The 27,411-nt window shown below is 37.9% G+C and overlaps 1 protein-coding gene across 2 annotated transcripts in view; it reads right to left on the bottom strand.

The window, feature by feature from the left end:
* Positions 1 to 258: 258 nt before the first annotated feature.
* CSE1L (chromosome segregation 1 like) overlaps positions 259 to 27,411 on the bottom strand; it is a 41,747-nt gene continuing 14,594 nt past the window's right edge. The window contains exons 6-25 of one of the 2 annotated variants that reach the window (XM_032605386.1): positions 27,295 to 27,385; positions 25,578 to 25,685; positions 21,704 to 21,796; positions 19,723 to 19,890; positions 19,488 to 19,617; positions 18,588 to 18,653; positions 17,968 to 18,170; positions 17,439 to 17,523; positions 15,721 to 15,782; positions 9,982 to 10,118; positions 8,753 to 8,856; positions 6,773 to 6,870; positions 5,343 to 5,493; positions 4,997 to 5,205; positions 4,473 to 4,570; positions 4,285 to 4,370; positions 3,752 to 3,833; positions 2,324 to 2,470; positions 1,169 to 1,400; positions 259 to 946 (exon numbers count right to left, since the gene is read on the bottom strand). In XM_032605386.1, coding sequence (XP_032461277.1) covers positions 857 to 946; positions 1,169 to 1,400; positions 2,324 to 2,470; positions 3,752 to 3,833; positions 4,285 to 4,370; positions 4,473 to 4,570; positions 4,997 to 5,205; positions 5,343 to 5,493; positions 6,773 to 6,870; positions 8,753 to 8,856; positions 9,982 to 10,118; positions 15,721 to 15,782; positions 17,439 to 17,523; positions 17,968 to 18,170; positions 18,588 to 18,653; positions 19,488 to 19,617; positions 19,723 to 19,890; positions 21,704 to 21,796; positions 25,578 to 25,685; positions 27,295 to 27,385 — 2,440 coding nt within the window. In that variant the 3' untranslated portion in view covers positions 259 to 856. The remainder of the gene's footprint in view (positions 947 to 1,168; positions 1,401 to 2,323; positions 2,471 to 3,751; positions 3,834 to 4,284; positions 4,371 to 4,472; positions 4,571 to 4,996; positions 5,206 to 5,342; positions 5,494 to 6,772; positions 6,871 to 8,752; positions 8,857 to 9,981; positions 10,119 to 15,720; positions 15,783 to 17,438; positions 17,524 to 17,967; positions 18,171 to 18,587; positions 18,654 to 19,487; positions 19,618 to 19,722; positions 19,891 to 21,703; positions 21,797 to 25,577; positions 25,686 to 27,294; positions 27,386 to 27,411) is intronic. The other variant, XM_032605387.1, reaches the window with a different exon arrangement.

Raw genomic sequence — 27,411 nt, forward strand, 5'->3', positions numbered from 1 at the left:
TAACCTCTGATCTTCAGAGAAGAAAGACACTGCAAAAAAGAGCAAACACCTGCACTGTCTAAAGCAGTCCCAACAGCCTCGTGAAGCCGGGCAGAGCATTTCTTTTCCAATTCACAGAGGAAACCATCTACCTAAATAAAGTTCATGCTGCCGTCCAGGAACTGGTCTAGCTAGAAAGTTCTAACAGATGAGCCCCAAGTCTGCAGTAACTGTTCCCTTTCCCTTGTAAAAAAGACTAAGTAACCTGAGTTTGAGTTATTAAGAAATTAGGATTTTATGAAGTCCAGGAGAGGAAAAATTAAACTCTTCATTATAAAAATATCAGCACCAAAAGCCCGGGCTTAAGATGTTCTTAGATACAGATTTTAGGGCTCTTTTTTTTTTTTTTTTTATTGCTGATTACAGATTTAAGACTATGAAATGTGCATTTCTTGGCAAGTTACATAAGTGATTTCTTTGCTTACTGACATTTCCAATAAAAGCTTAAGGAAACGGACAAAAACACAAAGGACGAGAAATACGAACAGCCTCAAAACAAAAGGATTTAGTAACAGAAAAAAAATCTCCACAGTTAAGTGTCTGTCAAATTTTAGAATTTTCAAAACTGTGCAATGCTCAACTCAACGTCATACACTAAGCTAGTAAAACTTGTCTTTGTAGCTGCAAACTGAAAAGGTCACCCACTTATTATCTGTGATCACACAAACCACCTAATTTTCTCAAGGTTCAGCTTAAAGCAACATTTAATAGACAAGTTCAAAAGGAACACTTGCTTTGTTTTAACACAGCTGTGCTCAGACGTCTCCACGATGTCCTCAGAAACCATCCTGGACTAAGCCAATTCAAAAAATACAGTTCAAAGCAGCGTCACACTAGCCGCCTGAAGGTATCCTTGGAGATACTGGAGCGCTTCTGCGTTGAGGCTGGTGCTCACCATTGAGGGAACCTACACAAGATGGGAAGCACACGTACAGCTGCTAGAGATCCCAACGTACAAACACAACGCCCCCGCACTTGCCGCCCTTCTACGGGGGAGCTGCCACAGCTCTGAGAAGGGCAGTCCATCACCAATAATTGTTTAAGGGATCCCCAAGTAACTCACCTGCTTTCATGCCTTCAAAAATGGGAAGATGAATAGACAGAGTTCTTTGACAAGAAAGACACTTACCCTTCCTGGACAGGCAGTAGACAATTTGTGAAGTGACTGTGCCAGGTGGATTCTGGGGTTGTTCACCATTTGGCCTACAGGATCATGCTCTTTCTTCCCAGCGAATGCCAACTGTGAGAAGGCAGTCTGGTATCCTGGTGTGTCTTCTATGTCAATAAAGTGTTCTTCATCAGGAATAGTATTATCTTCAGGTAACTCAAATAGGCCAATCAGAGACTGTAATAAAGGAGTCCTGGATTGGAAGATGACAAAAAGACTGAAGTAACTGCTCTGAAGACTTAAACAAGTCTTAAACAGCTTCCTCTGAGACATAAGACTGTAGACTCGTAGTCCCCAGAGTAATAAGGGACCTTTGAAATTACGAATGAAATGGTGCTTATGCCTAACCAGAAACCATTCCGTTCTTTTGGCCATAGCACCCCAATGTCTCTCTCTTTCCCCAGAGCTGCCAAAGCTGGCTTGTGTGAGTAACCCAGGCCTGGCTCATTAGAAGGCCATATGGCATCAAGCCAGACCAAGGCAATCCAGTGCTTCTAAGTTAGAAGAAATAAGCTTCAAGTTGTCAGGTCACTTGACGGAAGGCTACTTGAGTGAAACCATAGTAAGGGAGAGGCAAAAGGTCAAGAAAAGCTAGGTCTGCCCATCGAGCTAGACATCAAGCACGAACACATAAACCTCCTTCTCTTGGCCTATTCAGTTTCTCCTCTTAAGGACTCAGGCCGGTTTAGTCGAGTGACTATCATGGAAGTCTTAGAGATCACCTAAACCACGGACTTTCAGCAGGCTTTTCAAAGGGGTCCATGAATTCCCCTACAAAGAAAAGTTAATCAGGGGACTTCCCTGGAGGTCCAGTGGTTAAGACTGCACTTCCACTGCCAGGGGCATGGGTTTGATCCCTGGTCGGGGAAACTAGGATCTCACATGCTGTGCAGCGCGGCCAAAAAAAAAAAAAAAAGTTAATCAGGAAACAAAGATCTTTCTAGGTAGGCTCAGAAGAACCCACAAGTCATGTCTTGGGATCTCATGGTTGCTAGGGGGGGAGGCTGAGGTCAGAACCAAATTCTCTTGGCTCCCAAGAGGATAAGCTTGGTTAATTTTGTAGTCACAGGGGAAAGAAACTGTAATTTCCAAAACACTTTAGAATGGAGTACTTACCATAGCTTGGTATACTCTGTATCCATCATTGGGGGACATTCTGTTAGTAATTTGGTTATGCCAACCGCACAAATCTTTTTCTCTACATTTCCAGATACTTTCTGAATTTCAGGAATAATGATTTTTTCCAAAACCATTCCAAACATTCTATGAATCAATGCAAAATAGATTCATTCAGTATTTCATTATACCACTATAGTCTAATTTAACAGTGAGATGCTTACATTATTTATGCTCAGTGACTCCTTATGAATATAACAAAATACAAAATAAGGCTGTTAATTTTGGTCAACTGGATGGGAGAGACCTAAAAATGACAGAACAAAAACATCAAACCTCTACTCTGTGACCAACTGCCATCATCTTTTGTGAATACTACCTTAAGCCTCTGCTCAAGGAAAATCTTTATAGCCATTTTTTTGGTCTTGTATGTTTTTAAAAATTACTCATGAAATCTTTGAAAAATTAGAAATCAGAAAACAGATAAGCAAGAAGAAAAAAAGAATTACCATCACCCCACCATCCAGCATTAACTAGTTTTAACATTTTTGGATTAGAAGCTTCCCAACTTTCTATGCTTACATACCTTTAAGTATGTAAATGTTAATGGCTGTATTTAAAAAAAATGATTTGGCCTATGAATGTTGTCACAAACATCCTAGAAGTAAAGTTTTTTATAATTCTAAATGCTGTAAAATTCTCAATTTTTACTCTCATTATTTTATGAAGAATTATTTTACTAAATTCTTTCAAGTGGAAATAGTAGATATCAAAGAGCATGGACATTTTGATGCTCTAGGTAACAAGTGCATATTTTTTGCTCTACAGAAAGACCATACCAACTTAGGCACCACCAGCACTGGATGAAACTGCTGATTTCCTCACAATTTCCTATAGCTCAAAAAGCGTATTTTCTGGTACATTTCAGGTTAATTCATTTTTTTACATTTCAATCAATCTGGAATTATTTTTGGTACATACAGATGCGGAAAGTTTTTCTCCAAGGAGCTGTCCTCCTTTCCATCCTTCCTTCCCTACTGCATGGGAAATGCTGCCTAACTGCATTCTCATGCACATATACTAAGGCAAAAGCAAAACTGCTCTGATCCAAACTCTCCTCATTTGAAAAATCACAGTGGGCCCTAACAGAGAGGCAGGCTCTGGGAGACAATGCCAGCCGGCTAACACAACACTGGCGGTAGGGGATGCTGGGGGATGGGGCAGGGGGTGGGGGTGGAGACCTTCGGGAATTAGGAAAACGTTTGCAGTATTTCCTTCTTTACAACCCAGCCCCCCAAGAATATTTTGGAAACCACAAAGGTAACTAGCACTGTGCATCAAGAACTATAAAGTCATCTATAAAATAGACTAAGAGGTCAAATGTTTTGCTTTTAAAAACAGGATAATAAATAATGAAAACAGACTTACTTTGGTTGTATACCATCAAATATTTCTTGCAGTGCTAGCGCCCCGTATTTTATGCAATACAAATTAATAAAGACTAAGAAACCTGTTGAAAGGAGGTGCAGAATTATCAATACAGAGGACTCACCGCATTAAATTAGTGATTTAGTAAAAGTCTGCCAAATGAAATCTTCAGATCATTAAAACCCAATGGCTGCCTCTGGCATCAATACTGGCCTTTTAATACAATTTAACATACAGAATCGCTGCCTTTATAGTACAGTCATAAAAAGGCTTTACATACAGTCTCTGATTTATATTTCTTTATGATATTTCTATTAAAAATGAAAAATGTTTTGATATTTAAACTTACAAACTAACCTCTGGAACACAATATATTGAAACTGATTTAGTGCTTGAAGAATATGAGCATCTTAAAATATTTTATATATAGAATTTATAACTGTTAAAAGGTTTATATGTACATATAAAGTCTAAGGGTTTTTAGCCTCTTTCCTTCATTATTTCTATAGTAACACCAAAATGATTTTACTTACTCTTGATAAACTTTGTTGTTTTGGAATTCTGAAGTCTTTGGAATAGCAGAATGAAGATTTGCTTCCTGTATTGGTCAACTGACTCACTAAAGAAGTGAATAAAAAAGCAACAATATAAATTCAGCATTTTTCTGAGTACTTAACAGAAGCCTCAATTAAATGTACATTGAGGTTACAGTCATACTCACGGAGGCATGTGCTCTATTATACTATTTAGAAGATAAAAACCTTGGTGGTCATTGGCTTTGGATGCAATCAGCTTCTGGAAGACACCTAATAAGCCAGGCTACAACAAATTAGATTAAATAATTAGTTAAAGAAGCAAGGATTAATTGTTCCAAAAGTTAAACAGGTGATATATTTTGGAAAAGGGTGCATGCTGTCATAATCTAACCCTTTTTCCCTTTTTCTTCTGAAGTGTAGAGGAAAAAAAAAAAAACCCACCATAATAAGCCTTTAAAGTTAAGTTCCTGAAATTAACCTATTTGGCTCTTATTCTTTTAGTTTCCACCAGAGATAAATATTACTAAAGGATACCTAGTTCTAATAAAATATACATTAATGTTTTCTACTAATTAATTCTGTTACATGTTCTAATTAATTCCCTTTTTATTAAGTTTAAGAAATTTAAAAAAAAAGTTTAAAGAATCTGCCATCCCTAGTTTTTCTCAGTTACCTTAGAAAATTACAGTTACATCAAAATCTGACTCACAATTTTGTCAGCGGCAGCACTTGCTATTGTATTTGAACCTCGTTCTAAGAACGCCTGGAGAAGCCTCACTAGAGCAGGAATATTTCCTGTTCTTTCCCAAAGCACTGGCTGAAGGAGATGAGGAAATAAGGCCATATAGGAAGACGGGATGTCATTTTTGTGTGTTTCCAGAAGCAAAGACATCACTTGAAAGACATACGGAATAAATTCTGTTGATAAAAGTAAAAACAGAGCTGTCAGCTTCAGAATTAATGGCTCTGACACAAAAGGCACATATCTCTTAGGCAGACTGCATTTTATAATCACTTGAATACTTCAACTAGAAAAATAACTTTCTTTTACTTACCTTGTACATCATTTTGTAAAATTTCAGTAAACACCAGAAACAAAGCCTCCTCAAAATTTACAACAGCAGCAGGGTTAGCCTTGCAAGTTATTCTTATGGATAAACATATTGCTTCAAACATATAGTGATTAAAGTGAGGTTTGCTTGGGTTCTGAAATTAAAAAAAAAAAGCTTATGACTCTAATAATCCAATTGACTATATTAAAAATAACCTAAAACATTTAACCTTACTAAAAGCACATTGGAAGAGATGCCATTTTTTTTAAATCAATATTTAAAAAAACCCCACAAATTAACACTAAAAAGCCTGCATATATGTTAAAATTTTACAGTGCCTTTAAAATTCAGAAAATGAAGTAATACTAATACCTGTTTGGATTTTTTTTTTTTTTTTAAATGAGCAAAAGTCTACTTATGAAAAAACACTTCCGAATCACGGGGAGGTGACTACGTAAGCCCAAGCTCCCAGCGCTCACAAGGAGCTTTCTTAAACCTGTGTGCTCTCCTAGAGTCGTCATTGTAAACAGCGGTGGGAGAAAACGAGCAGGGACATAAAAGGCCTGACTCTGTCACTAGCCGTGTGTGGGACCCCAGGCAAACCTTAACCTCTGTGGGCCTCAGTATGTCTGTATCTGCACCGTGACAATCCTTCATATCATTTTCAATTTTCTTTTTCAAACAAAATCCTTCTTGGAAGGCTACCATATGAAGCTGATGAACTCAGAAGATGAGTGGGTATGTACAGGGGCAGGTGAAAGTGGAGAGGCCCTGTGTCTCTTTTCTCTCAATTCCCCCAAACCCAAATAGGCCCAAGGCCCTTACCCAGAATTCGGTGCAAACAAGATCACTATTCTCAGAGTCTCTCTAATACTTCCTATGACTTCATCTTCTTATCATAGAGTAATTAAGAATAAGCGTCTACAAAGGAATTTTATTGGCCTTAAACCGATTTATTTTCTAAAACTTGGTATCAATATTTAAATATGGATCAAAATATCTAAAATCTTTGATCAAAGAAAGTGAATTTTATTTTTGGGGAAATGAGTCAGGAAGAACAGACACAAGGACTTCAGTCATCATTTTATATTAGTCTGAATAGCTGCTTTTGTGTCCATTTGGTGCAAAGCCTACTTCTTCCATCTAAGATCATTTCAGATTGTTTGTACTTCCTCAATTCTCTTCAATGAACCCGTTACTTTTTAAAACGAGAATAAAATGTTTTAAAGTCTCTGAGCTTACACTTAAAGGAGAGTTCTGCCAAGGCTCCCATCTCTGTCACCCCACACTTTCAGAATCACACATTAACTGCTGGTCGGGAAGGAGTCACAGAGCTCTCCCTGTCCGACCGACTGCCAGGGAGTTCTGAGGCTCAAACAGTCTGAAGCATTTAGGTTAAAAAGCAACTGCACTTTCAAAACTGGTTCTGTTACCTTACTAACAGCTAATAGCTTCTGTGTAAGCTGAGTGATGAGAGTAGGGATGTAGGGGATTATGGCTTCTCGTAGGAGGGAAAAACTTCTCATGATAGCTGTAAAATATGAAAAGAGCAAAAACAAATAGTTAAACTTCAGAATAAAAGAGTGATTAGTGGGAGAAAAAAGTCCACTGATTCATAAACTAAAATCTTAAGACTCTTAAACAACCCCCAGATAGCTCTCTACATTTAAAAATAATCTAAGTTTCCCTCCCTTTTAAAATTAGACCAACAATTGGCAACAAAATTTAGCTGGGAAGTGTTATTTCCAGAAGGCTTAAGGGACAATACAAAATAATGAAGTGGCTAAAGAAGCAGACCAAGAGGAGACCAAGAGGAGGCAGGTGAAGTGGTGGATGGACACGGGGGGCAGCAGGTGGAAGGGAGTCTGTTTTGCGTCTCCTTTACTTAGAAATTAGTGGCATGAAATTTTACCTCTAGCCTATTGGAAGTATGATCACAGCCTACCAGAAGCTGAAAGAAAAGGCCACTTGCCCATCTCCCCCCAAAAGAGAGACTAGGAGCCTAAGAAAAATCCAAAAGTACATGTAAAGCTAAGGCCCATATTACAGAATTAACTGCTCATTAACAGACACCTAAACACATTGGGCATAGGAGAGAAATACATTATTAAGCTAAAAATATATGATGGCTATTTCTGCACAAACAGAATAGATGTTTACTAAGTAGAGCACCTACTGTATGCTAGGCACACAGGACAGAAAGTTATCCTTTCTTGCCTCCTAAACTTGGCAGTGATACCAAAGACTCACCCTCCAAGTAGCTAACTGCTACCTATCCCTCACCTCAGCCTAGATATCACTTGCTAGAGAAAGCTGAGGGTTACAGGATGGATCAGCGCCCCTCCTCTGGGCTGGCACAGAATCCTCACATTCATTCACACAACAGTATTTACTGGGAAGCCGTTACACACTGGGCGCTCCTGCAAACCCTAGGAGCACAGCAATGAAGACCACGGACCAGTCAGCAACCTCACAGAAATGGACATTCAACAAGAGTAGTTACACATCACTCTTGGGAGAAATACACTGCTGAAAACACACACACACACACACACACACACGTCCTGACCAAGCCAGAGGCATTGGGAATTAAAAAAGCATTTCCGGACTTCCCTGGTGGCGCAGTGGTTGGGAGTCCGCCTGCCAGTGCGGGGGGGGGGACACCCTGCTCCGGGAGGATCCCACATGCCGCGGAGCAGCTGGGCCCTAGCGCCACAACTGCTGGGGCTTGCGTGCCTGGAGCCCGTGCTCCGCAACAAGAGAAGCCACCACAGTGGGAAGCCCGCGCACCACAACGGGGAGCGGCCCGCGCTCACCGCAACTAGAGAAAGCCCGTGTGCAGCAACTAAGACCCAATGCAGCCAAAAATACATAAATTTATTTTTTTAAAATAAGCATTTCCTATGAGTCATCCACCATGCTAGACTCTTGGAATGCAACCGCAAAGTAAGACTAAGACTGTCCCAGAGCTGTTCCCAAGACACTCTCCTAATGGAGCACCTGGCACATTGTTAACAGCTGCCTGTGTCCCTGGCAGTATTTCTATGAAGGCAGGATCTGTGCGGGGTCTGTCAAATACACCCAGGTTTCACACCAAGACCCAGCAGAACATGCCATCAATAAATGTCTGAGCTCATCTCTGCCCTCAAGAATTTCAACCTAGGAAAAGAAAAAAGGAGTTTGCTACCTTTTCTTTAGTAAGAGGAGTTCTATATCAAGTTAGGGTAAAATTTTTTCTGAAAACACCAACAAACGAAACTATTTTTCATTTAAAAATATCTAAACCTACCTAATGCTTGACAAACAGTATCTGGTTCATAGACTACATAACCTGAAGTACAACTCAGAGTGTTTACCACCCCTGTAGTCTGAGATTAGATACTTATAGTCTGTACACCAGGGAAACGGCCTACCTTTCATAATATATTCATTTTCTGAAGAGCCAGGAAGTGTGAGAGCTTTGAAAAGGTTTGTTAGCAGAATCTCAACAAACGGTGCGATTTCTGCAGCTGTAAAGCTATAGATGAAAAAACAGCTTTCAGTCACCACCAACTCTTGAGCTTGTCACTTTGGAACACCCTTCGCAACTACTAAATCACACTTCTTGGCATAAAAGTGAGCCATCTCCCACCAATGACAGTCGGAAGACAGCTTAGGAAAATACTGCTTTTATAAGTGCTCATGTTAAGTTCCTAAGAAGGCATATCTGGGACCAAACACAATTAAACAAACCCGGCAAACCCAACATTGTCTACGGCTGTTGAGGTCATCCCTGGTTCACATCTGTCACCATCGAGAACAGAGCCCGGACTCTCAGTCAGCTAGCTTTCCTGGAGGTGGAGCAAGTTCGGAAATGTTTTCTGCATAAATTCTGGGCCTGAAGACAGGTACTGGCTTAACTCGCCTAAAGGATAACCTTTCAACCCTTAATTGGCCACTGTACATATCCGTACTTCAAGTTCTTGATGAAGAAAACAACCTAGAATGTTTTTCATCTCTTACCCAAAGCTGTTTCAAAAAATAACACTGTTGAAGAAAAGGCCTGAAAGACATGCAGACCACCCAATCCTCTGCATTTTATCCTTGGATCAGGCCACAACAGCTACTGCCTTGGACCCCAGAGAATTACTTTCACTCAGCTGTGTCGTGTCTCAGCGCTAAGTAAGATCACAAAAGCAGCCAGGTGAAAATAACTCTGTTGCATGATGTCGCTATGAACAGGGCTACTACACTGTATTCCCTTAACAAAGGCCCACTTCTGAATAACTTCATTTTAATCTCATGGACATTTTAACTCACCAAGTTTCTCTCTGCCTTGGCCGCTAGAGGACTCCACATAAAATCCACAAGTTTCTTTCTTTAACTACTGTACAGGATCCTCTGACACACTTCTGTTTATTAACCTCACACCCCAGTTATTTTCCTTTGCTCCAATTTCCTCCATTTAACTCTATTGTCAAAATGTGTCTACTCTGGCATGCAGTCTCAAATCCTTTTGGAATGAGGCATAGTATAAATGAGTAAAATATACACATTTATTTTTTTAACTACTAATGAAATTATGAATATACTGAGATATCTCTGACCAGTACAGAATGGTCTTCACCCCGAGATGAAAACATATATTGCATCAAATACTTACAGAGCGGCATTGTTAGGCCCCCTCATAGTAAACATTCTCTCAAGAGCATGTGCTGCGTAAGTATGAACAACAGTACTTTCAGCTTGAAGATGACTGATTAAGAGAGGAATAGAGACTAAAAGATGCTCTTTTGGTACCTGAAAAAAACAATATACATGCTGTAACTCACTGATACTATCTTGAGTAAAAGATAGCTCTATGAGAGTGACTTGCTGATTCTAAAAAGTGTGTTCTTTTTCAGCCACTATTACAATGGAGATGATACAGGTGAAAAAATCAAAACTTCTACCTTCACATAATGGTTCAGCTCACACTCACTTTTCCAATTCTCTTTCTCTGAGCATAAAACTATGGTTAGGGTAAAATAATAATATCATGGAGAAGCAGAGATTTCATTAATCTTAGAACCATACTTTTCACTAGCAAGTTATTTCTTAGAAAAGTCATTCAAGCTCTCTGTGCCTCATTTTCTCCTCTTAAAAGGGGGGCGGGATGGCGTAAACATAAGCATACTAATCTTCACTAAAAACCTCTAAAACTTTAGCATATCCTTTAGTCTTTAAAACAGAACAGCTTCACAAGGTTGCATGTAACCCTGGTAGATACCTGTCAAAGACACATAAAAAGCATAAATCAAGAAACTGAGGAATCATCCACAGGAAATAAACTGTGGCATATTCTTATGCTAGAATACTACACAGCTTACCACAAAAAAAAAAAAAAAAAAGAATACTACACAGCTATTAAAAATGAACTCTAACACATCTACTAAAAACAACGTTAAGCACAAAAGAAAACTAGGTATGTAGACCAATACCTATAGTAGGGTATCATTTAAATAAATAAACTTAAACCTATGTAATATACTATAGAATTTTTGTGGAAACAAACGTGTAAAGCCATAAATAATCACGTACACTGAATTCATTCATTATCTCTGGGGAGAAAGAGAATAGAATGGGGATGGGGAGGGCGTGCCCTGCGTCCCTCCACTGTGTGTGTAGGTTTAAGTAATTATGGCCTGGAGTTAAGATCTGTGGTGGTTATGTATCATTAAATTATTCTCTATTCCTGCTTGTGTGTTTAAAATAATTTACAAGATGGCTGCAGGGTAATTTGGTGGAGGTATTGGAGGGAGTAAGACGAACTGTGCTGTTTTGTTTTCTGTGTCACTAAAATTAAAGTGACAGTGTTAAGAATCAGAAGGATTATATAACTAAACAGCAAAAAAACAATCCAATTAACTCAGCAGAGGAGCTGAATAATATTTTCTTTCTTATTTTTTTTTGGCCACACTGCATGGCTTGCAGGACCTTAGTTCCCTGACCAGGGACTGAACCCAGGCCCCAGCAGTGAAAGCGCTGAATCCTAACCACTGGACCACCAGGGAATTCCCCTGAATATTTTCCCAAAGACGACACAGAGATGGCTACAGGCACCCCCAAGCTCACAGGCAGCATTAACAATGGCCAAGATCTGGAAGCAACTTAAGTGCCCATCAGTGGATGAATGGATAAAGAAAGTGTGGAATGCACACGTGCACGCACGCGCACGCACACACACACACACACGGATGGAATGTTATTCAGCCATAAAAAAAGAAAATCTTGCCATTTGCGACAATATGTATGGACCTTAAGGGCATTATACTAAGTGAAATAGAGAAAGACAAACACCGTGTATCTCACACGTGGAACCTTAAAAAACAAAACAGGATTAAAAAAAAACACCAGAAAAACAAACTCCTATGGAGCACAGATTGGTGGTTGCCAGAGGCGGGGAGTGGATGAAACGGGTGACAGGGGTCAAAAGGTAAAAACTTCCAGTTACAAAACAAGTCATGAGGATGCAATGCACAGTGACTACAGTTACTTCTATACTGCATATAGAGAACAGATCTCAGAAGTTCTCATCAACAGAAAAAAAATTCTGTCAGTGTGTATAGTGACATGTTAACTAGATTTACTGTTATCATTTCACAATACATACAAATATGAATCATTATGTTGTATACCTGAAATTAATGTCAGTTATTTCTCAATTAAAAAAAAAAAGACGAGGCTCACTGAGGGAAGAGTAGATTGGAGTCTCCCCACTCTGGGGGGTGTCTGCTCATTGACAGGCACTAGGTGGTGGAATTTCTCTCTTTCACTCTCTTTGCTGAGGCCCAATAACTGAATGTGTGTAAGTCACATGAGGTGGGATTCCATCATAAGCATTAACACTGTACTTGACAAAGAGTAAAAACTTACTACATGTAAGCTACACTCTTTCTCCACCACAGCTGTCAAAATGGTATTCAGCCCTGAAGTAGATAGAACTCATAGAATTTATCTGTCTTCCCTGGGGGGTGGCTGTTAATAAATTTCTATGTTGTGATCTTCAAACAGACAACAGCAGATAACTTAATGGTGGAATAATCGGTGGTTTAAAAATGCCCACTGCATTTCCAACATAGGAAACGGAGTACTCCTGCACAAGGGGCAGCCCCAGGTGTGGGTCTGTTTTCCTTTCTCTGGTCGAGAGTGCTACAGTTGGCTGGAGCCTGAATGTGATTGATCAAAATGGGGAATGATATGAAGATAAAGTTTTATAAAGGAGATTTATGTTGTAAAACTAGATACTTCAGGATCCACAAATTCTTATTCACGGTTCAAACTATTTGGAAAATATATGAATCAAGAAATGAAAAATGTTAAGGGTATTTTGATTCTGAACATGTTTGGGGAGCTGTTGTGAATAGCTTTAACAAGGAAAGGGTTGTGACCAAAAGACTCCATCAGTGACTTGAGGGGGTGGATCCAGAGTCTCTGTGAACTTGCTGGACTGACTTTTAGCTTTCATTGGTCCAGTGGAATCAATAAAATTGATCGTGCCTGAGAACATACATAGGTAGATGAAATAATATGTCTTCTACCATTAAAAAATAATAATAATCAGAAGGAAATTACATGTTTTCTAAAAATTAAGACCAACAATCAGATGGAAATATGGACAAAAAATATGAATAGATAGTTCGCAGAAATGAAAATGGCCCTTTAAATGGAAAGATGCGGGGGGAGGAGATAAATTGGAAGACTGGCACTGACATATACACACTACTATATATAACACAGATAACTAATAAGGAACTCCTGTATAGCAGCACAGAGTACTCTACTTAATACTCTGTAATGGCTTATATGGGAAAAGAATCTAAAGGATGGATATATGTGTAACTGATTCACTCTGCTGTACACCTGAAACTTAACACACAATTGTAAATCAACTATACTCCAATAAAAACTAAGAATAAATAAATAAACGGCAAGATAAACTTTTAAACTCTAAGAAAAATACAAAGTAAAACTGCAATAAGATACCATTTCACATCTGTGAGTTTGGCAAAATGGCAAAATTCCAACATCTTTGGGGAAATAGGTGCTTTTTTTTTTTTTTTTTTTTTTTTTTTTTAAATGCAACATGATACAACCCCTGTGGAGATTTGGCAAGATCTGGCAAAATTACATGTAAGTTCACCCTCTAATCTAGTAACGTCACTTCTAGGAATCTGTCTCAAAGTTACAATGGCAAAAACACTATGTGACACATACAAAGCTATTGTTTCAAATAATTAGCATTATTTAAAATAGTGGAAGTTAGAAAACACCCAGAACATCTACCTCTTGGGGGACTGGTTGAGTAAAACACAGGAGAGCCACCCAGAATACTATGCTATTTAAATTAAAAAAAAAAAAAAAGAGGGAACTGTGTAAATACTACCATGGAATGACATCCAGGATTTACTAAGTGAAAAAAAGCAAGGTGTCAGAATTCCCTGATGGTCCAGTGGTTAGGACTCCAAGTTTTCACTGCCATGGGCCCGGGTTCAATCCCTGGTTGGGGAACTAAGATCCTGTAAACCACGTGGTACGGCCAAAAAAGAAAAAAAAACAAAGTGAAAAACAGCGTGTTTAGCATACTCTCTTCTGTGTAGGAGGAGGGGAAATACATAAATATATCTAGGACAGTATTAGGTTATATTTTTAAAATTAACTAATGGAAACATAAACCAAAACTTGGTAAAAAATGGTTACTTTTAGGACAAGAGAAGGAACAGGGAGGAAAGCTAGACCTTTCTGAATGTACCATGCCTGACTTTGGAGGTATGTAAAGTAACCTTTCTCATGCCCCCCCCCCCCAAATAAAACCCCACAAACAGAAGAATCTAATTATTTATCAAGTTAATGGCAAAAATGCACAAAGAATAATTTCAAGTTGCTTTAAACATAGTATTTCTTGACTATACATGCCTAATAGGATAATATACGAAGGATATAAAAAACACACAGAAATCAAACAGCATTCAGCACTATTATTTCAGTAATAATATTGGTATTATTTATTTTCTGGCTCGCTCCTATGAAAAAGCCTAAAACCAATTTCCCTAGCACCTAGATTATGGTCTCTAAATAAAATTTCCCACCTTCAAGTGTGGCTAGTTCAGGTCTGGGGCAGGAAATGTACAAGGTGAACATGGAATATTCTGTCATATATGAAAGAAGGGAAGCTGTTAAAGGCTACTAAGTGTGTCAAGGGGACACAGGAACCTACGTAATGGGGCTCTTACTGGCCAAAGAAGGAACAACTAGAGAGTCAAAAAATCACTCACTTGTTCTCTGGAGGCTGGTACGGCACTTAAACTCATTACTCTGAACTGACACGGGAAAAACACACAAACATCTATCCTGTTTTTCCCATTCAAATTGGTAATTAAATAATCTATGAGGCAGTGGTGTTGGTTGTACAAAGAATAAACATACTAAAAACCACACAAGTATACACTTAAAAATGGTGAATATTATATTAGGTTATCTATATCTCAATTAAAAAATGTGTCAATGATCATTCTTAACATCACTGAAAGTGGGTGAGACAATGTACGTGTCCTAGTGAAACGAAGCAAAGTATACCAGTGACAAACTCTCGCCACCCCCCACCTACCAGAAGAATAAAATCTAATCAAGCCTCCAGATTTACCAATTTAGAAATATAGGGAACAGAGGAACAAGAGGTAAATCATACCTCTGAGGATGCAATCAGCCAGAACTAGAAGGAGAAACTCTGCAAGGTAAATGACTGGTTTCTCCAAAAAATGACATGAATAAAGAAAGGGGAAGAAGGACCCCTCTGTTGTAAATTAGAAGACATGAGACATAATCAACCATAAGCAACGTGTAGACCTTGTTTGGATCCCAAATTTTAATAAAATCACTGTAAAACAGTATTTTAGAGAAACTGAGGAAAATTAATCATGGTCTGGCATCCTAATTTTTTATTTTTTTGATTTTTTTATACAGCAGGTTCTTATTAGTTATCTATTTTATACGTATTAGTGTATGTATGTCAATCCCAATCTCCCAGTTCATCCCACCCACCCCACCCCTGCTTTCCCCCCTTGGTGTTCATACATTTGTTCTCTACATCTGTCTCTCTATTTCTGCCTTGCAAACCGGTTCATTTGTACTATATTTCTGGATTCCACATTTATGCGTTAATATACAATATTTGTTTTTCTCTTTCTGGCTTACTTCACTCTGTATGACAGTCTCTACTGGCATCCTAAGTTCAAGGAGTTATTGTTAATTTTGTTAGATGTGGATATCGAATATGATTGCACAGAAGGGAAGAGAAGCCAGTATACAATAAAACTCTTAAGAGATTAAGTGGCATATAACATATAAATGAAAAGCAACTTACTTGATTCCTAAAAATCATAATGTATTTGATACCATCAGCTTTAAGAACAGGAAATTCATTCACTATATATAAAAAAAAAAGTCACAGTTATTTTAGTGCTAAGGACTGTTAACTCCCAAACTAGTGACAACATTATCAGATTTTAAAAACATGGTTCTGGTAAACAAAATGTCAAGTAATTAAAGCTTAATTATATAATGATCTACTACACAGCTATTAATACTGATAAGTTTATAAATAATTTTATTTTTCCCCCTTACCTTTAAGTTTCATTACAAATGAACGTGTGTTACTTATGTAATTGAACAAAAATGATTTGGACCATGAAATAACAGTAGTATCTTCTTCCAAAATTGAAGCTATTCTGAATCAAGAGCAAGTCTCTCTAGAGGAGCTTGCACTAGTAGTGGGAAGTAAGTTAGTGAAAGGGATAAAATATCGGCCAATTGTTAAAAGTTCCTGAAGCTGAATGATAGTAACATGGAAGTTCTTTATAATATTATCCCCACCTATTAGTGTATTTAAATTTTCCACAAAGTTTTAGAAGAATCTCTCTTGATCAACATATTTTTGTAAACATATGAAAGTATCCTTAGTATTTATTAGTTTCAAGTACTTTAAATTTACTTCAATTTTTAAGAGTTCATTTTTTTTTTAGTTTTATTGGGTTAGCCAATAAGTTCGTTCGTCCCTTAACATATTTTGGACAAACCCAAACGAACTTTTTGGCCAACCCGATATTTTATTTTTATTTTCTTTTTCGCCATGTAGCTTGTGGGATCTTAGTTCCTTGACCAGGGATTGAACCCCAGCAGTGAAGCACGGAGTCCCAACCACAGGACTGCCAGGGAATTCCCAAGAGTTCATTTTTAAAATAATTAATTAATTATTTTTGGCTGCTTTGGGTCTTTGTTGCTGCACGCGGGCTTTCTCTAGTTGCGGTGAGCGGGGGCTACTCTTCGTTGTGGTGCATGCGTTTCTCATTGTAGTGGCTTCTCTTGTTGCAGAGCATGGGCTCTCGGCATGCGGGCTTCAGCAGTTGTGGCTCGTGGGCTCTAGAGCGCAGGCTCAGCAGTTGTGGCGCATGGGCTTAGCTGCTCTGGGGCATGTGGGATCTTCCCGGGTGAGGGCTCGAACCCGTGTCCCCTGCATTGGCAGGTGGATTCTTAACCACTGAACCACCAGGGAAGTCCCCCAAGAGTTCATTTTTTAAATGAGAAGGAAAACAAAAACCAAAGTATAATTTCTAGTGCATTATTATATGTACATTAGAAATATACAGTGACAATTTAGTCTCACTTGTTCCTGTTTTCCTTCTACATAAGAGACATTTTCTTTATGGAAAGTTAATTTCACCTGGGCAAGATCTGGGGCAACCATTTGAGGATTTTATCCAATAAAGTAACTGCAATAAGGACAGGAGCCACCATTTTCAGTATCATGGTGATATAGAGCTGTAACGGTACTCATTTTTTAGTTAAAAATAAAAATTGCAGGTATAGGGACTTCCCTTGTGGTCCAGTGGCTAAGACTCTGCGCTCCCAATGCAGAGGACGTGGGTTCGATCCCTGGTCAGGGAATTAGATCCCACATGCCACAACTAAAAGATCCTGCACGCTGCAGCTAAGACCTGGTGCAGACAAATAAATAAATAAATGTATTTTTAAAAAACTGCAGGTATAGTGTAAGCTGTACTAAAAACATTTCACAAAACTCACCATTAGCTGCTTTTAAATCAGGGAGAATGTGATTCACAAAGAACTCAGTCAGGTTTACAAGTTCATTTGCTTGTGTAATTCCATGCTAAAAAACAAATTCATAACAGTGAAATAACATGAAAAATCTGTAATTATTTACCACACTGGAAATTTAGGCAGCTTTAGAAAACCAGGTTGAAGATGGAAATGAATACTTCAAAACACAAACTACTTACATATAAGACTATTCTAACAGATAATAAAGAAACTTCCCTAAATTAAAGAACAGCTAAATTTAAGTTTAGCACGTTTTATATACTGAGTCTCAGCTAAGGAAGCAAGTGCGGCATCTGTTGATCTTTTAGTCCATAAGAAACTTAAGTGCTTAATACATCAGTATAAAGCCATCTTTGGAAACCATATGAATTCTAATCAGAACTGACACATTATCTAACAGTAGGCTATATAACCAGAAATATATCACTTCTTTTTGACTTCTGTGGTACCAACAACTATGTTTTAGAAATAAAAATATACTGAAAGGATTCACCTTCTGGGTTTGGGCTTTCGATGCCAAAGACGTCACCAGGTAAATGGCTGCATCTTTGTGTTTCCAGTTGACAGATGGATTTTTTGCATATTCCTGCAGCATGGAATTAACATAACCAGAGAAGATTCCTGTCACGGGTCCCTCAAAAAACTTGCATAATCCTCGTACTAGATCACAAGCAGCCCTGCGTCTAGTATCAATATCTACAAAATCAAAGGGAAATATATTATGGGAGAAAGAAACCACCAACAACCAACTGACCAAGTTTATAAGAAAACAAATTGCCATCTGAGAGCTAACAGCAACAAAAACAATGAAAAAAAATTCCCCCACAAATGTAAAATGAGAACGAAACTGAAAGACCATAGTAGTACGATAAACACTAATAAGTATATAAAAAAGAGAAGACAAGTAATTCTACATCTGATGCTTTGATATAGCTCGTATAAAGAGCTGCTTTCTACCATGTACAAGTTAAAGAAGGAAAACAGTTCTCCAATGAAAGCCAGCTGAAATGACACACTTATCAGGACTCCCTCACCTCCCCGTATTTATTAGACAGAGAGCAACTTTAAAACTGGCTTGCTAAGAGACCAACAGCTAAAAACCAAAATACACACCAGATCCTTCCAAATCTCTTCTTATATACTCCTCAGAATTATCTTCAAAGGCTTCTTCATCAGCAGCTACAAAGCAAGATGACATTTCAGATCACCTCTTGAGAGACGTGGCAAGTCATTCTACCTTTACAGTCGAGTATGCAGAAGAGTATGTGGAATTGCCATGTTTTACAGCAAAGTGTTCTTTCCCAACGAATGACTACTTCATATACTCTTAATCATTACTTAGAGCAGCAAACGCTACCCTGAAAGATTAGGTAATAGGTAATGCATACAGCTGCGAGATAGGCTCACTTGTTCTAATGTGAACGTCCACAGAACTGGACTTCATCACCAACCTTCAAAAGTGTTGGGAGACCAGTCTAGGGACGCCAACTCGTTATTCTGCCAGATAAGGACATTAAACAAACAACCTAACAACTACTATCACCATTATTTCATAAACAGTCATTTCAACACCAAAACAAGTAGGACAGACAGTATCAGATTAAAGATCTGTCCTTTACATATAGTTTTATGAAAAAAGAAAAGGAAATAAAACCCCACGTTACACTTTTATTTCCTCATTTTGTTCCTGAATGAATGATCTAATGACTGCTCTTCCCAACTGTCAGAAAGACATTTTGTACAAATACAGACTCTTAGGACTATTTTAACCTTAAGCACAAACTAGGTGGGCTTCAACTCTGTATTTAAAAGTCATCAATCACTTCTTGTCTCAAGTCAACTGTCCAAAAATAGCTTCTGCCTTGGTGAAATACTAAATCCAACAAAACTTAGACTGAATATGTTACAAAAAGCAACACAGAGAAGACGTCTTAAATTTATACTAACATACTCTTTTAAAAAACAAGCTTTTCATTAATCTCCTGAAAAGGTTTTACACTTTGCCACAATTACCTCTAAATTCCATGTTAGGCACAATCACCTTTTCACAGATACTTGTCAGCGTGTTCTGGTCCTCAAACAGATTCTTATAGTGAGGTCTCTCACAAACTGAAGCCAGAAACTGAATTGCATTACTTACCAACTGGAATAAAACACAAAAATAAGTGTATTTTTAAGAGCAAACGGAGTCATTTATTTCATGGGGGGGAGGGGGCGTCTTCATTATTTGTCTCCACCATCACCTTACCAAGTCATACTTAACCTCTTGACCTGTGGTAACCAGTAAATTCCAGACGGCTGTGACGAAGCGAGGCAGGTGCCGCTGAAATTCCTCATCATACTTCTGTGCATAGAGTGCGGCGTTATCACAGATCTGGGATTTTAAGAGCTCCAGTAAGCCTGCTTCCTCTTCATCCTCAGGTGAGAGAAAATGGAAAACTCAAACATACAACCTCAACGCTACCATAAACATGGAGAGTAGCTGTAATTCCTGAACTCTTTAAACATTTTACATCAAAGCCAAGTGCTGTGAACTACATCTACGCCACTGTAAATTTATTCACCTGGTCTATCAAACAAATACAAGATGAAACGCTTCTTATTTATTAATCAATGAGAGCAGTTCTCAAAAGTTTTCAAGTTAAATAAAGCCTTTTCAGGACTCCCCTGGTGGTCCAGTGGGTAAGACTCTGTGCTCCCAATGCAGGGGGCCTGGGTTTGATCCCCAGTTGGGGAACTAGATCCCGCGTGCATGCCGCAACCAAGAAGTCCATGTGCCTCAACTAAGACACGGCACTGCATGCATGCATGAATAAATAGTTTAAGTAAATAATAAAGCTTTTTCTTCTGGTTGCTGAATTATAAAATATTTACATATTAAATCGAAAATAATATATTCCTACAAAAACCTGAGTGATAAAAATCATATCACATTTTCCTTTGTAACATAGTCTTGCTATCTCCCAAAAGGTTCCCATTTCAAGTATATTAAAATGTGTTCTCTTCCCAATAAGCTAATGCTATAACATTCTCACAAATAATATTCTGGTTATAAAATGTTGAACAACCTAAAGCAGGTTGCTTTAATTTCCAGCTGCCTAATTTCTGAAGTTTTATTAAAACCCAGTCACACACATTCTTTGTTTTCATTTAGACAATTTATAGTATTGCCTATGGCTGCTTTCAACTACAACTGCAGAGTTGAGTATATAGCCCACAAAGCCAAATATATTTACTACCCGGACCTTTATAGGAAAAGTTTGCCAACCCCACCTGAAACCATGACAGTGACTGATATAATAATGCTTACTACATATAACAGCAATCACAAATACTTTTTGAGCTATATTATGTGCCAAAGAACTCAAATTGAGAAGAGATAAAAGAACAGCTCCTCAAGGCATAAATATAAGGGATGTCACACAGTGAGATGACGCATTTAAATGGGCAAACAATTCCCTTAAGAATCCTAAGTGAAACACTTCCTTTAGACTTAAGTGTAAAGACAAGCTTTGTTTTCTGAGGGAGTGGTTTCTTCCTAGTGGACTGAAGGAGTTATTTTATTGGAACTCTATTTTTTTTTGGTTGCTTCTTGTTGTGTAAAAATCTCAGAGACAAAATTTGCTGTACACCCACAGGAATGATTCTCCCTCTGCATGCCACCCAACAGATCTGCATCACCAACTGTAATTTTTATCTGGTGTTGAAATATTCTTAATATTTTACTTTTTACGTTTTTTGTTTGTTGAGAAAGAGGTAAATCATAAATATATTAATAAACAAGCAAATGAATAACAGAGTGGTACATGTTGAAAGTACATATTACAAAACTCAGATCAGAAACTTTTACACATTACAAACTTTCATGTCCCCTCTTTCCCACACTGTAGATGACTTTTTCAAGAGGCCATTATTAGAGAGGTTTAAGTTTTCTTAGTATCTTCAATGACAAATGATTTTCTATTTCATAAAATGTTCACAATGTGAATACTCTTGAGGCCTTACTTTCAATAATGTAATAAAATAGCCTTATCTATAAATTGTGACTTAAGTCAGGACTACAAGAAGGGTAATTCTGCACATTACAATTATCCTCCCTCCAATGTTCTGAGGGCACTCAAATAATTTTTTTAACATTAAAAAAATTGAGATATAATTGACATTTAACATTATATTTCAAATAATTCTTAAAAAAAGCTTACTTGGGAAATATTTTAAATAATACTTACATCAGTTTGCAGAAGCTTATTATCTAATGTCAAGAGGGTATGAAAATTGTTCATCCAAGTTTCCATATTATCTTCAAAAAATTCAGGGAGATCCTAAAGAATAAATGGTGACTTGAGACTTTTGGTTGAAGTAATTATTATATTTTAATAAGTTTCCCCACCATGCCAAATGTTTTCCACATGCCTATAGACTCAAGCTCACATTTCTCAGCTAAGTCAATGGATACCTATTTTGACAAGAATTCTCTGCTCCAGCTAGGTCTGACAGATGAGTAAACCATTCTGACTCTGTCTCAGTAAGCTTTCAACCACAAACGATACCACCTGTTCCTGTCCCAATGTAAATCTACTTATTCCTTTGAGGTTCAGCTAAGACTGAAAACTTTCCTTACAAAACCCAGTGCTTACCAATATATTCCTTTTCCTTTCTGAACTACTGCATTTACTGTAAGATGACCACCAGGTCAGGCTTATTGTCTTATACAGTTACTGATTTCCTGTGGCACAATACTGCCCTCTTAATGAGGGATAAATCCAAGGATAAAGATTATGCCTCCTTCCTATCAGGCTTCCGTGACTAACAAGTTATTAATCACCTCATTCTACCTGACTTCTAGGAAGTAGAACTCAAAATAAGGTATACAAAAACCCAGTGGTATCCTTAAGAATTTCTCAAATTGCTGCCTAGCTGCACACTGAAGGTATGCCATTTTGGGCTGTTCATCTCATATTCATTCTACCTATTCCTTCTGAGGAATGCTCTCCCTACCACTGTGAGTATAGTCACGTTGGGAGGATTAAGTCCAAGTACTTGGCTCTGGCTAGAGGTAACAAAAAGGCTACATCCTTTCTCTTGCATCTCAGTATAGGAGTCTGTACCAGTAAGACTCCCTTCTCATTCCTGGAGCCCTGAATCTTAAAGTAATAACTCAAGAACAGAAAGAATGACTGGAGACCACCACCTCAGTAGCAACCGGGTGACCAGGCATTTTCTGCTATAAGATCGTGGCTGTGTTTCCTCTCAAATGCCACTGGTTCTTACACCTTCCCAAGTCTGTTTCTTCAGTCTTTTGTCTCCCAGATATGCTTCCATTAAAAGCTATAAGCTTTGCTTCCATGACCTGGCTATTGTAAATAGTGCTGCAGCAAACACTGGGGTACATGTGTCTTTTTGAATTATGGTCTTCTCTGGGTATATGCCCAGTAGTGGGATTGCTGGGTCACATGGTAGTTCTATTTTTATTTTTCTAAGGAACCTCCATACTGTTCTCCATAGTGGCTGTATCAATTTACATTCCCACCAACAGTGCAAGAGGGTTCCCTTTTCTCCACACCCTCTCCAGCATTTGTTGTTTGTAGATTTTCTGATGATGCCCATTCTAACTGGTGTGAGGTGATATCTCATTGTAGTTTTTTTTTGTTTTTTTTTTTTTTTTTTTTTTTTTTTTTTGCTGTACATGGGCCTCTCACTGTTGTGGCCTCTCCTGTTGTGGAGCACAGGCTCCGCATGTGCAGGCTCAGTGGCCATGGCTCACGGGCCCAGCCGCTCCGTGGCGTGAGATCTTCCTGGACCGGGGCACGAACCCGTGTCCCCTGCATCAGCAGGCGGACTCTCAACCACTGCGCCACCAGGGAAGCCCTCACTGTAGTTTTGATTTTCATTTCTCTAATAATTATGGTGCTGAGCAGCTTTTCATGTGCTCCTTGGCCATCTGTATGTCTTCTTTGAAGAACTGTCTATTTAGGTTTTCTGCCCATTTTTGGATTGGGCTGTTTGTTTCTTTAATATTGAGCTGCATGAGCTGTTATATATTTTCGAGATTAATCCTTTGTCCGATGATTCGTTTGCGAATATTTTCTCCCAATCTGAGGGTTGTCTTTTCGTCTTGTTTATGGTTTCCTTTGCTGTGCAAAAGCTTTGACGTTTCATTAGGTCCCATTTGTTTATTTTTGTTTTTATTTCCATTACTCTAGGAGATGGGTCAAAAAAGACCTTGCTGTGATTTATGTCAAAGAGTGTTCTTCCTATGTTTTCCTCTAAGAGTTTTATAGTGTCTGGTCTTACATTTAGGTCTCGAATCCATTTTGAGTTTATTTTTGTGTATGGTGTTAGGGAGTGTTCTAATTTCATTCTTTTACATGTAGCTGTCCAGTTTTCCCAGCACCACTTATTGAAGAGACTGTCTTTTCTCCATTGCGTATCTTTGCCACCTTTGTCATAGATTAGTTGACCATAGGTGCGTGGGTTTATCTCTGGGCTTTCTATCTTGTTCCATTGACCTATCTTTCTGTTTTTGTGCCAGTACCATATTGTCTTGATTACTGTAGCTTTGTAGTATAGTCTGAAGTCAGGGAGTCCAATTGCCCATCGACAGACGAATGGATAAAGAAGCTGTGGTACATATATACAACGGAATATTACTCAACCATAAAAAGGAACGAAACTGAGTCATTTGTTGAGACGTGGATGGATCTAGAGACTGTCATACAGAGTGAAGTAAGTCAGAAAGAGAAAAACAAATATCGTATATTAACGCATGTATATGGAACCTAGAAAAATGGTACAGATGAACCGGTTTGCAGGGCAGAAGTTGAGACATGGATGTGGAGAACAAGCGTATGGACACCAAGGGGGGAAAACCACGGTGGGGTGGGGATAGTGGTATGCTGAATTGGGCGATTGGGATTGACATGTACACACTGTGTGTATAAAACTGATGACTAATAAGAACCTGCAGTATAAAAAAATACACAAACAAAAAAACAACTAATACTAAACTTTCTTTGGGTTATTTGTATGGAAATATGTTAATATAAATGTTTCAGATATTACATGAAATTTCTAAGAATCTTATATGTTCTGGTATAACGTTATAAGTCATAATTCTAGTTATTACTTTAAAATGTATATCTCAGAAATAACTAAATTTCCTTGTCAACTGCATTATTATGAACTTCCATCAAAACTTTAACCGTGGTCATTTTTAAGTCTTTTGTCATTTATAGACAGTTCTGGGTATACTCTGATGCTTTTGCAAAAATGTTCCTATAAGGGCTTCCCTGGTGGCACAGTGGGTGCGAGTCCGCCTGCCGATACAAGGGACACAGGTTCGTGCCCCGGTCCAGGAAGATTCCACATGCCGCGGAGCGGCTGGGACCGTGAGCCATGGCTGCTGAGCCTGCACATCCGGAGCCTGTGCTCCGCAACAGGAGAGGCCACAACAGTGAGAGGCCCACGTACCACACACACAAAAAAAGTTCCTATAAAAGGGTTTCATCTTCAATGAATTCATGGAAAAGACTCTGACAAGTACAGGTTTCTGGTAACTGACTGTACTGCTGAACTGAATGAATAAGCATTTTCAGAACTCTAATGGAAAACCGATGAATTCATAAAAGTGCTAACAAAAGATCAAGATGAAAAAAAAATTAATTACATGGGACTGAGTGAACTGATGAGGATGATTATAATTGTGACCTTCTGTTTGAATAAAAAAAAAAAATCCCACAAGGACTCAGAGGCAAAAAATATACAAATCAATTTTCACTGCAAAGTAAAGGCGCTGTTACAGTGGAGGGTTACTGGACTGAATGTCAATATTATGACATAGTATGAGTGTGTTTCGTGTTTGGTAATTGCAATCATTGTTGCTTCTGTTGTGGTCATCCATTTACAATGCTTGGTGTCAGTTTATTTATCTCTTGTAAAAAAAAAAAAAGAATGGCAGGGAATCAGAACACAAGCAACCAATGTCTATTTTTTCAGGGTGTGGGGGGGAAATCAATGCTAGCAAAGAAGTCTTTATCAACTGAAAAACTTTATATATGACATCAAAGAATAAGAATCAAAAGCAAGAAATAAAACGAAACTTACCTGAAAGTTTAAACTGTAGAACAGTTTTGAGATTAGGATCAGGGAAGAAAAAAGAATCCTCAGAGCAGAGGCATCATTTGCGTGGGTGCTGCAGAGTTCAATAGTGGCCTTGAAAAGGAATTTAGAAAGACGGTTTTAGTGTATTGTAAACCTTAGTGAAAAAGCCTTGTATTAGGCTGAAACTATTCATACACCTTCTCCAAAATTTGGCTTTTAAATAGTAGTATACAGTCATTTAGGATTTTTGAAAAAACACATTAAAAAATATATTTTTAAGTTGTCCATCACAGCACTACTGTAAAGTCCAATATTAATATTTTGGACTAGATCCTTCTACTCTTCTCTGTGCATGTATAGAACTATATTACACAAAACTGTCTTTATATGCACTCATTAAATAATTCCCTGCCACCTGGCCTGTAGGTTGTTTGCAATTGTTTGTTATTCTAACTGCAATAAACAAGCTTATGTATAAAACTTTGGGCACACTTCTAGTTTTCTGAGTTTGAGATTCTAGAACTGTATTACCAGTACAGAACAGTATGCTATGAGTAAGAGTTCTGGAAGCCAGATAGATCTGGATACAACCCAGACTCTGTTACTCATAATAAGCATGACTCTGAGTAAGTTATTTTACTGCGCCCCCCATCTCCATATCTGTCTGTAATTAAGAATAATGCCTACCTCATAAAATATGAGAATAAAATGAGAAAATATACATAAAAGGTCCTTGTAATTTGTGCACACCTACAATGTAAAAGACACTCAACAAACGTTGCTAAGTATATCCCGGAGTTAGAAAATATGAATATTATGGTTTTCTCAATGAAATGTCAAACTCCAGAAAGCTAGTACCATTTATAACCCAATGGACAGGACACTAGTGTTCATTTCACTGGACTCTGGCTAAAACATTTTCCCCCCACCCATCCCTCTCTGCTCCTGGCTAAAACTTTTAATGTCATTAAAAAGAAACAAAAATCTTTGCTAGTCCAATAGGTGAAAAAAATTGACATTTTGTCCAATTTTATTTTTAAAAATAAAAATGTACTATCAGTAAGATATCCTAACCATGAAAAATCCTGTGCATACTCTGTAATTTAGAAAGTTGTGATTATCACACAACTTTCCTTTCTGAAAACAGGAAATGAGCAGCTTTTCTCAAGTTAGCAAAACTAGGTTTGAGGCCTGGCTCTCTTTTTTATTAGCTGTGTGATACCGAACCCTCCACTTTCCTTATTGGGAAAAAAAAGTTAACAATACTTCTCTTTCGATCTTAAACGAGTTTCAGAAAGATATTTAGGAAAGTTCCTTATGTGCTATAAGATGATGTACGGATATATAAATTAAACTCCATAAACAGTCAAATCAAAATACAGATCTATTCCTTTAGAGACACATGCTCAAATACTTGAGTGAAATAATATGATGCCTGGGATTTGCTTTTAATTATTCGTACAAAATCAAAGGGAGAGAACAAATTAAAAAGAAATAAAATCTAGTAACCATTAAACTTGTGTAGTCAATACATGGGATTTCATTCTACCAGCTTCTCTATTTTGGTGTAGATTTGAAATTTTTCAAAAGAAATGCTGCTCTAAACCATTACCTATCAAATACACTTTCAAAGCAATCTCTTAAACAAAATTTATACAAATATTCAAGCAGTATAAAATATTAAGTAATTAAAAAATACCACCAAGATGTTATCACATACCTTAAACAGATTAGTCAAAGGCAAAGCAAAGGCATCCAGAACAAGTTTAATTTCAGTCCATAACTCATTTGACTTAAATTCATGGCGATATCTAGAAAATTAAGGTAAAAGAGGCAA

Source organism: Phocoena sinus, chromosome 15 (genome assembly GCF_008692025.1).
Source record: "Phocoena sinus isolate mPhoSin1 chromosome 15, mPhoSin1.pri, whole genome shotgun sequence".
In the NCBI taxonomy this organism is placed as follows: domain Eukaryota; kingdom Metazoa; phylum Chordata; class Mammalia; order Artiodactyla; family Phocoenidae; genus Phocoena; species Phocoena sinus.